We start from the raw sequence: 10,727 nt of genomic DNA, 5'->3' as shown, positions 1-10,727 counted from the left end.
TAACTGTCTTTTATTTTTATTAAAAAGTTTGGAACAAACATTGATGAATGATGAATAATTGAGTATGCAAAAGCGTTTATATAGTTGAATAATATATTTCCAAACGACTTTTTCCAGTTTGTGATATGTTACTGTAATATTAATATTGTCAATTACAAACATCAACATTTTCTTACACAAAAGATGAAAAATATTTTTTTTACAAAAAATCCTCAAATACTTTGAAAAGTGTCAAGTATAAAATTAAGCGAAACTAGTACAAATTCGTATCACAAGTTATTAATTTTATAAACAAATACACAGTCCCTCAAAACATGACTCATTGTTATCGAATAATTTAAATTTTTATAAGTTTGTTCGTTTGACCACCGTTACATCAAACAACATTGCTCAACCAACTCACAACTTTGCATAATCGCAAAAAAGGTCAGTGAAAAACGAGAACAGGTGAATCCTACTTAGAAAACTAAATCCTGTATGAAACGTTTCATTAATTTTTATCAAAAATTTGACTATAAATTAAATAACACTATTCTTGCGAGACTATGGTTAACGATTCTTCAACAACAGGACAATCACAATTCCTCAACGCTCTGTAAATAATTTAACGGAGTACTTCACATGTCAATGTAAAAAAAAAAAAAAAAAAAACCACAATCGACCATAGTAGCCCAAAAACGTGCAAATACTGCAATCGATGAAACATTTCAGACAGAAAAACTGGAGAGAAAGCAATGTGCAGCCCAATCTCTCGGAAGAATAAAAATTATCTCGCCAAAAGGAGATCCGCACACCCATCAAGCATCAACTTGAGCCTGCAGCTGTCCAACCATCCTCTTGACCCAACCCACTTGGTTCTGACCAGCCGAGACGTCGTCGTTTTTCTTGGTATCCTCGGACTCGTTTGACTTTTCCCTGTCTGTCATCGTCGTCGCGTCTGTGCTCTTCGGCACGATCCTAGGCCCCCGGCACTTGACGATTCTCGCGTGCAGTTTTAAGTGCGCTGGCTTCTGAGTAATCGCAGGCTTCTCGCCAACAACGACAGTGTTCCGCTTGATCTTTTTTTTCGTAGGCACAGGCAATATAACTTTCGTTGAACTGACAGCCGTCACAGTCTCGTTAAGCTTGATACTGGAGTCATCGGCATCGCTAAATATTGCACTGTCTCGGAAGACTTCCTCCGACTCCGCATCCACGTAATTCTCGATAGTCTCAAAGGAGCGCTCGTAAAAGCTGTCACTCTCGTGTGCCTCTACACCCTCCTCCACGATGTCGAACACTTCATCCTCTTCTGCTTGCTTGGCTTCTGCTGCTGCAGCAGCCGCGGCAGCCTGGCTTTCCCTCGCTGCCAGGTTTCTGCGGCTCTCGGAGAAAAGTATCGTCGGATCTGCGTAGTCCGCCTGCGCTATCCGAGCTCCCAAGCTTGGACTGCCCTGCTTGTGATAGGGAATTGGTTCGAAACGCGACCTTGCCGAGACACAGCCCACTATCTCGTCGACGTCAGAGATGGACTTGTTCGTTTGTTGCTTGTTTTTGTTACGTTGCCTGAACGAGCGGAAGTAGCCCACGCGCTCTACTTCTTCGCTGCTGCACTCGAGCATTTCCGTGCTTCGACTCGACCTCAGACCCTGCAACCGACTGCCGGCTTTCGATAGGACGCTTCGCAAACTCGAACTCGATAAATTCGAAGTCGTTCCATTACTCGTTTCTGCAATCCATCAAATTCAATCTTAATTATAAAAAGATAAACTCCTCGTAACATCAACTACAACGTTTGAAAACGTACCTTTACTCATTGTTCCGTTGGCTCGATAGATCTTGTGGTCCGGATGCACGTGAGTGCTCGTGGACAGCGAGGCTGGTCTCGACGACAGGGTGTCTGCGTCTGTGAACGATGCGTCATCCAGTGAGCAGAAGAACGTGGAAGACGAGGTCGACGAACCGTGATTGGCTCCACTGCCACCGGTAATCGGAAACTTGGCTATCCTCGCGGAACCCTGGCAACTCGAGGCGTAACGCTCCATGTCCTCAAGATTGATCTCGGCTGGCTTGTCCGAGGCGATGGTGAACGGTCGCTCGGTCATCGACTTGCCGTCGCGCTGCAAAAACCTCGACTTGGACAGCTGGCTCGCGTCCGTGGGATTCATCATTTGGAAGCTACGCGGCAGCGAGCCGCACTTTTGTGGCTGGTCGGGCAAACCTTCGCAGAGTTTGGTGAGCCACACTGCCGTCTTCGTTGGGCAGTCGTGTACGTTTCTGTCGTCGGTTTCCAGACAGCCGTCCCACGTGTGCTGCAAGTCACCGTAGTTACCTGTTGAAAAATAATGAAATCATCAGTTAATACACGTCAGGAATGAATCGAACACTTCAGCTCAAACGTTAACCCTACCTTTACTGTTCTTATCCTCCGCAGGCTCCTCATTCTTCTTTACGATCGTAGGCGTCTCATAAATGGGCTCCTCTTTCTCCGAGTCGCAATTTTCGCGTAGGCGCAGGGCCGTCTTAATAACTTTGCTCTCAGTTACGATATTTGGTTTTTTCATATTTTCAGGCGGCGATCGTCTCTCGTTAGCCGGGCACCGAGTCGAGGTTCTCGTCGTCGGGCTCGAGTGTTGGCGCTGATGGTGCGCGTGAAGAAGCAAAGATTCGGCATCGAGATTACGGAAACTATCGTATTGCGAACGAAAGCTACGCTGGTTGTACGCATTAACCGCTCGAACGAAGCACTGTTCGCGTCGCGAAAATCGGGGACGCGATCGACCGGCATCGACGCCGTTCTTTCCGTCGTTGTCGCTGTCGTCCTCCTCCGAGCTCTCGATCGACGCAGCAGCTGACTTGGTGAATCTCTGATTGTGCTTGAGAGCGCCGTTGTGCGAGCAGATTTTGTTGCGCTGTTTCTCCAGGCGTTGCTGTAATTCCTGGCTCATGAGGATATTGCTGACGATCTCCTCGACGCTTCGCTGCTGCACCTCGAGCTTGTCTTTGCAGTCGCCGTTCTCGTGGCAACCGTTCTCTTTGGTTCTCGTTGGCTCGACGGCCTCCTCGGACTCGGTTTGCGTCTCGCTGTCCTTGCTCGTGAGCTCTTGAGTTGGGGTGGCGCTGCCGTTGAGGCTGTCGGTCGCGTTTTCCTCGGGATCCGACGCGTGCAAGTCTATGTAGGACTGAAAACCTGGCTCGGATTTCCTTCGCCAATTCGTGAAGCGATCCTGTAGAATCGAAAATTTTTTTATTTTCGTTCCCGCTGAAACAATTATTTTTCAAAGTTGTACCGACCTTTATTTTTGACCCACGAACTTCAGAGCTTCGATTGAGATTTTCGTCCTTCGAGTAGTAGTGACTGGGTTCGCCCGGTTGATTCTTTCGAGGACACATTGGCGAATTCTTGAAAAAATAATTCGCACGTTTAAATAAAAGTATAACATTTATTGATAAATTTGAAGAAATAAACGACCAAGTACCTCTGCCGTGGAGACATCGCTCTTTCTGCCCTTCTTCAGTCTTTGCTTGAGCCCAGTTTCCGACCTTCGCCTTTCTCTGGCTGACTTTCTACCGTGATAGTCCGAATCTGTCGCGTAACTTTGTTCTGGGGTAGAAAAAAAAAAAAAAAAAAAAAAACAACAGTTGGAAATGATTTTTTTCTAAACTCACTACACCAGCAAGAGCGAAATTTGTAGAAATGTACCTTCCGACTTGTTTTGGCCAATTTGAAGCACAAGCTGACGCGCGTGCGTAGGTATCACCGCGTTGTAATTTTCCAAAATCACCCTCTTTATTTGCAGCGTCCACTCGCGTTTCTGCTCGAGATTTCGGGCCTGCAGCTTGTACTGGATTTGCGAATTGTCGAAGGGTATCACGTGAAAGCAGAGCGGCTCCCCGGGAATACTCTCCATTAACGTTAAATTTGAACACTAAGAAGAAACGTGAGAAATTTAAAATTGATGTAATCAATGACACGTATAATTAGCCAAATAAACAAACAATCACCAATATATGAGCCTTGTAGACGAGCAGGCCGTCCTCTCGCTTCTTGGTGAGCAACAGCATCCGATCGAAGAGAAAAGCGTGCCTAGGTGCCTTGGCGCCCCTCATCCTGAAGCTACCCTCGGCTATGAGCTCGCCACCCGTAGTGAGGTCAGGTCCCGGCCAGCCGTACAAGAGCGACTGGATCTCCTGGACGCGCACCGCGTGCTCGTGCTTGCGCTTCATCTCGTTGATGTGCGTGGCTATGCCTGCCATTGCCTTAAGAGCGCCCTCGATCGCCGCCTTGCCCTCCTCGGCGCTGCTGTCGTCCGCGACGGCGTGCGCCTCAAACTCCTTCGACAGGTTCTATGGAAAAGGGAGGGATTGTAGTTATGGTGAGAGAAAAAAAAAAAAAAAAAAAAAAAGAACCGAATGGCAAGATTGTTAGATCGCTCACCTGGAGGAGCAGGTGGTACTTGAGAATCCGTTGGACCGGCTTCAGGAGGAACGAGCCCAGCGGGAGATCGTGACCGAGGGCCGCCTGACGCTCCCTAAAAGCCCTGGCGGTCTCCTCTTGGCCCATCAGGTTCGTCAATATCGAGACGGTCCTTCGAATCAATATACCGATGAACCACACGTATCGAGTATGCAAAAAACAATAATTATAAAACTAAAAGCCGGCGTTCTCACCTCGGGTAATTCGTGCAGTACTCCGTGTAGACTTCGAAGCCGGCATTGTGCTCGATGAACGTATTGGCCACCCTGATCGGATCCAATCCGGTATTGTCCAACGCTGACAAAAAATTACTACAAAAAAAAAAAAAAAATTACGCACCCGCAAAAGAGACTGCTCAAGTAAAAAGAAGTAAAGAAAGATGAGTCAACGTACCGATTGAACTCGAAAATGTCCTCTATGTTGCTGAACAAGCCGCCAAGCTCGCAGTCCCTGATCAACGAGCTGGGATCTTCCCTCCAGCAAACCAAGTAGCCCTGCCGAACGAAGAAAAACAGAAAAATGTACCAACCGTATCAACTAAAGAGAAAAAGAAAAGAGAGGGCAAACACACTCGTGGTCGCGAAACCGCGCGATCTATATGGATTTCCGGCTGATCGATCAAAGCTACAGTCTATCGATTCGCCTCATTACACGATCATAACGATCAATCTCCCTCCCGCTCGTGACGTTGCTTTTCCCCCGACACCTCGGCAAAAATCGGCCAAAACGACGACGGCCCTCCTCCTCCATCTTGGTCGTCTTACGCACAAACGAGTCCGAGAAAGTCCCCCCACCTCCCTGCCATACTCGTATAGCGCGAAATAAAAGCAAAAGCTCCATGAGAAATCGAGCGCGCGATCCATCGATCCTCCTCCTAATAGACGACGAGAGTAACAAAAAGAAAAGTCCCCGCGACGAGAAAACCGGCTCCTCGGGAAAACTCGTCTCGCACACCGCTGCAGCTCTCAATACATGTATATATGATAAAAGTATATGGTATATATGAGCTCCGAGGGGAGAAAAAAGGGTCGTTGATACCGACCTGAATGACTTGTCGTAGATGCTCGACGTAAACGGCCTCGGTGTCGACTATCTCGAGGAGGACCCTCTCCACGGGGGTCCTGTGGGGGTCGCAGTACCGCGGCCTCCTCTCGTCGAAGTAACGAGCCGCCGTCGCCTTGTCCACGTCCGACAGGCGGATCTTACCGCCCGGCCGGTTGCCGCCGACTCCGTTGCCGATGACGCTGCTGCAGCCACCGCCGCCGCTCGACTCGGATATCGTCACCACCCCGCTGTCACCCGAACCTGACGTTGCCAAACCATCATCACCATCATTATTACCGTCATATATTTTTGTTTATCTTCGTCGACACGCTTTATTACTTGTTTACACAATAGGAATTCCCTACATAATAATAATAATGACTGTTGGTATTATATTGCACACAAAACAAGCCACGGCATTTCATTTGCTCTGCCATTTTTGTATTTTATACCCATGAATGATTTTATGTCGTATAGGTATAGACTTGCGCGGCGCATCAAAGACCGTTTTAATAAAATGTTGAAATCGGTTCGGAGATATCGAGTCTTTCGTGTGATTTTAATCGACGCGAGCGATCGTTGAGGGAGGAGAGGTCACTTTTGTTACGAGATAGCCCAACAATCGCGGGGGTTTATATATGAAACAAAGTTACGGTACGTTGATGATGTTATTGCAAGCGCGCCAAGAGAGAGAGAGAGAGAGAGAGAGAGAGAGAGAGAGTTTGCACGCAAATCGACTGCGGTGCAGTTTATAAGCCCGTGAAAAACGAGCCTCGCGCAAATTCCCACTCTATAAGATACTTATACCTTGTATACGTATGCACGCGTTATACTTGCACTCTCTCTCTCTCTCTCTCTCTTTTAAAAACTTTTGCGTCTCGTTCGATCGCGCTATACGTGCTCGCGGTATAAATCTCTCTCTCACGCGCCAGCATAGGCGCTGCAGGTATATACCTTGTACACCCGAGGGTAATCACGTTATCGCGGCCGCGCGCGCAAATTATATAAGAGCGCACACCACCAAGTGCGGGGGAAGCAAGGAGAGATAAGAGGAGCGCGAGACGCGTGCGACCAATTAGTTCAACACACACAGGGGGTAGGTGGTTGGGAGAGGCGATGAGGATTCGGGGACCGGTGTGAGGCTACGCGGGATCAAATACCCATACTTACGCGCGTGTAAACGTGCCAAATTGATGAGGATGGAAATCGAAATCGTGAATAATGGGCGTACATACACTGCCGTCCGATTTCCATCCCAATAATCGTGAGTATAATCCGCGCAAGAGGGGGTTGCCGTATATGAAATTTCATGCGGGCACGTGATTACACACGGGAAATTTCTCCGAGGCGCGCGTTTCGTGTTTACACGATTGTTGTTATACTGTGGTGCACGTTGCCGCGAAATTTTCCTTGTACCAGTGCCAACTTATCTGTTTGTTATACTTGCAAAAAAAACAGTACCGATTATTTGGGTTGTTAATACAGAGTTTCGCAGGAATCGGCACGACCGCGAGAGTGAAAGTAATCGCGGGAGGACGAGCACGTGCGCGCATGTATATTTAATGAACTGTAATGCGCGAACTTGACAATTTTATGGATGTACCCACGTGCGGCTTCGTCCGTGGCGGCTGTGCACCGATTTTTACCTTACGCAATCGGTACACACCATGGATACCGTGGCGAAACACCGAAGGGGGATCAACTTGAGATGTTTTCTTTTTTTTTTTTTTTTCCTTAACGATCACGTCCGCGCGTGGTGTTACGAAAATGTTACTTTACACGCGAAGACTATAATCATCATCATCGCGAGGTGAGAATTAAAATACACTTTTTGTCGCCTTTACGTAACCGATCTTTCTTTCTTTCTTTCTTCCTTTTTTTTTATTTTTATTTTTTTAATATCATCGGTATTTGTTTGGCCATGTGAATTTCAAAACATTCATCCAAATTACAGGTTTAGTCGCATTCTCGCGTCTATGGGTATACAATAAATATACAGCTTACTGAAATACACCTCGATCAACAACCATCGATCGCACAATATCCCCGTCTATACATATATTATATCCAAAGTCTCTTCACACCGATTGATCTGCGTCCCTCGATTTCGTTAGAAAACACACCCACAAAAAATAAAGCTCGCGTGCTCGTTACGAGCGAGTCCTCATGAATATATACACCGTGTTACCCATCGTGTATACGTACATGATAAAAGTATAAGCGAGCCTTCCTTCTTCGACTTACCTTGAGAACTGGCGCAAGTATCGGCGAGCGACTCGACCGAGGCCAAATATGGATTCGTCGCGTGGTGGTGGTGGTGGTGATGGCCACCCGGGCCGTCTTGGTTGCTACATCCGCTCGACGAGGTGCTCGAGGCTATCGAGCTTCCCGACACCGGCCTACTGCCCGGCTGCTGATTTTGCTGCGATCGACACCAGCGACCGACGTACCTAAGGTTCGATTCAATAACACATGATTATATACACCTACACGAGCACATTATGATTGGCCGAGTTTCACTCCACGTGTATATATGTATGATGTGTAACGCCGATGTGATCGAGGGAAAGTCGAGCTTCGTAGCGCGGGTGAACGAAAACGAGCCGCTCTGATCGGTAATTGCGCGGGTTACGCATCGAGATCGCCCTCCGATCGTTGTACATATTATACTTTTTTTTTAATTTTTCTTGCGGTATATGTGTTTTACGTGTACCTATACATACTGCTCTTTTACGTTCACGCGAAACGAAACAGTATAGTACTCGTATATTGCAAGGACGACGCGCATATACATGTATCGTGGCGTGCATATGGAATTTGAAAAATTTCCGGGAGAAAAGAAATGGTCGATCTTTGGGGTGAGCGTGCACGCATCACGCAGATTCCTTGGGATTAACGGTGCTGAGAGAAGGATGTACAATATAATATATATACTCATGAGTAATACTTAGTAAGTATAAGCAAAGCCGAGACGAGAGGGGCGCCAAAGGTATGCGCGCGCGCGTGCACTAATGTACCTACCCGAGAGTGTAGGTATTATATACATCACTGTAATCTATGAAGGTTGAAAATTCCACGCGCGTCAAAAGTTGTACGTTTGTACGTGTGCCTCCGGATCCATCCGTACTCGAAAGAATGCACGCACGCACGAGCCGATCGAACATTGCGCGCGGAGTGAAAATTCTTCGCCAGTGAATCACCGTCTCTTTTCATTTTTATTCCTCGCTATCGTTGACAACAAACGCGATAGACTTTTATCAACAGTTTGCACGTAATTTGCTTTGTACACCCTCGATGTTGTAAGTGTTACTCATAAATTGTGGAGGAGTGTACCGAAACGACCACGAAAGGGAAAAAGAAAAAAAAAAAAAGGTTCCTCGCGAGCAATCAGGACCAATTCCATTAAAATAACACTACTTATCACGAGAGCAACACTCTATCCAACGAAATTACAGAGCAAAGCACGAAACTCTCTCTCCGTCGAATCGGCAGCGGCGGCCACCACCGCGTACATTTGTATATGTAATATGTATGTGGGAAACCCGCGAAAAAACAAGCCGTGTGTACTATGTATTATGTATGGGTATAGTTGCGCGCCCGAAATTGCCGAGAAAGCCCGGCAGAGTAAGCAGAGCTGCACGTTCAAGGCCCCCCGCAATTACGGTGTATATATACACGTCACATCACGGCGCGCAACAACACAACCGAGTGTATATAACGTATATACGTGTATGTATACGTCATCGGAGGAGGGCCCCCATAAAGAGCGTAGAGAGAAAGAGAGAGAGTCAAGAGGAGGAGGCGAGTTAGAGAGGAGAAGCGAAAAAGAGGAACGTGGGAGTCTCTCGCACCTCTTTTTTTTTTTCCTTTTCATCCCGGATGCTGCGGAAAGACGCCTCCGCGAATTAAATCGAGTTTTCTCTCTTGCCCCGCGCGAGTTGCGACCGGGAGTGGTTTCTCTCCGGACAAACGAAAACGAGCGCGTCGTGTGTAAATACGTACATATACCTGGGCATCAGAGCACGTTAATACGAATTGTGTGTTGGGGGGTAAACTTGTACATAACATAAAAAAAAAAAAAAAAAGAAAAAAAAAGAAAAAAAAAGATACACCAAATAATATTGTTTTTGCATCTCGCGGCAAGTGAAATTTTCACCGCTTTTGCTTGGGAGAGGTAAAAAAGAATAGCTTTTGTCACGTATGTAGGTACAAATAAGTAACGAAAAATGTGTGAAAACTCTCACCTGAGCGGGGTTAGCGAGCCATGCTGGTTCCTTCCGAGCCTAGGGCTGGATTTGTCCTCGACGAGGATGGTCGGCGTGCCGGAGGTCGGCGAGGACTCGGAGCAGCACGAGGACGAGGATAACTCGTTGGCGCCAAAGTTCGGCTCGTCCCGGTGAGTGACGACGTCTTCGGGCGCCGGTGCCATGTCGAGGTACGACGTCGAGACGATTCGCGATCTTCGCTGCTGTTGTTTCTGGTGGACGAGGCTCAGTTGTTTCTTGAGATCGGCCGAGCTGTACAGCGCATGGCGATGCAGATCCCGCGGTGTCGGGCTCGAGCAATTCTTGTCAACGCCGGCTCGCGCTATCTCGTCGAACATCCCCAGCAGCTGCGGCACGAGGTCCGTCGTCGTACCTGATGCCCACGGACAAACAACATTCATTTATTGCTCCTCCATACGGAAAGTCACTTTTTTGTTTCAACACTGATGTGCTTTCAAATTTTTAGGGGAATTATTATCATTATTGCCTGAGAAAATTTTTCAGTGGGGGTGTAATTTTGCGTAGTCATACGAATGTACGTGTATATAAATGGGAAAGGCATTAACGCGTGAGTAGCTCCTTAATACGGATAAACGATCATTACTCACGATACGCAGATATTTACAAGCTACACAAATAAATCGGTTGAATGTACATGCCAATGTGTACCAAGGGTTTGATTAACGGCCTTCTTCCTCCTCTCGCGCACAATCGGAGTTGATTTTGCAAAACTACCGCGCGTTACGGCAGCTTCGAATGCGAAATACCTAAATTACCGCTCGAGAAAAACTGGTAAGTCAGCGTGTACTCGTTAAAGGGGAGAAAACTACATACCGCTGAGCAATGCATTATTTTTTTATTAGAAATATATCTCGGCGTGTTAAGCTCCTCATCGACCGACAAACAGATATGTTGCATATATATATCTGCTGGGGGAGATGTAATGTGTATAATCTTGCGCA

The 10,727-nt window shown here is 47.1% G+C and overlaps 1 protein-coding gene across 1 annotated transcript in view; it reads right to left on the bottom strand.

Moving 5' to 3' along the window:
* Positions 1-637: 637 nt before the first annotated feature.
* Positions 638-10,727, bottom strand: part of GEFmeso (Guanine nucleotide exchange factor in mesoderm) — a 61,282-nt gene continuing 51,192 nt past the window's right edge. The window contains exons 2-14 of the mRNA XM_014359468.2: positions 9,745-10,138; positions 7,745-7,950; positions 5,499-5,761; positions 4,850-4,950; positions 4,651-4,767; positions 4,418-4,568; positions 3,985-4,326; positions 3,683-3,908; positions 3,459-3,583; positions 3,274-3,381; positions 2,390-3,206; positions 1,787-2,311; positions 638-1,708 (exon numbers count right to left, since the gene is read on the bottom strand). Of these exons, the coding sequence (XP_014214954.2) occupies positions 798-1,708; positions 1,787-2,311; positions 2,390-3,206; positions 3,274-3,381; positions 3,459-3,583; positions 3,683-3,908; positions 3,985-4,326; positions 4,418-4,568; positions 4,651-4,767; positions 4,850-4,950; positions 5,499-5,761; positions 7,745-7,950; positions 9,745-10,138 (4,286 nt within the window). The 3' untranslated portion in view covers positions 638-797. The remainder of the gene's footprint in view (positions 1,709-1,786; positions 2,312-2,389; positions 3,207-3,273; positions 3,382-3,458; positions 3,584-3,682; positions 3,909-3,984; positions 4,327-4,417; positions 4,569-4,650; positions 4,768-4,849; positions 4,951-5,498; positions 5,762-7,744; positions 7,951-9,744; positions 10,139-10,727) is intronic.

This window comes from Copidosoma floridanum, unplaced genomic scaffold (genome assembly GCF_036245765.1).
Source record: "Copidosoma floridanum isolate Cflo_tuat_1 unplaced genomic scaffold, Cflo_Japanese_pri ptg000019l, whole genome shotgun sequence".
In the NCBI taxonomy this organism is placed as follows: domain Eukaryota; kingdom Metazoa; phylum Arthropoda; class Insecta; order Hymenoptera; family Encyrtidae; genus Copidosoma; species Copidosoma floridanum.
This window is presented reverse-complemented; position numbering and strand designations above follow the sequence as displayed.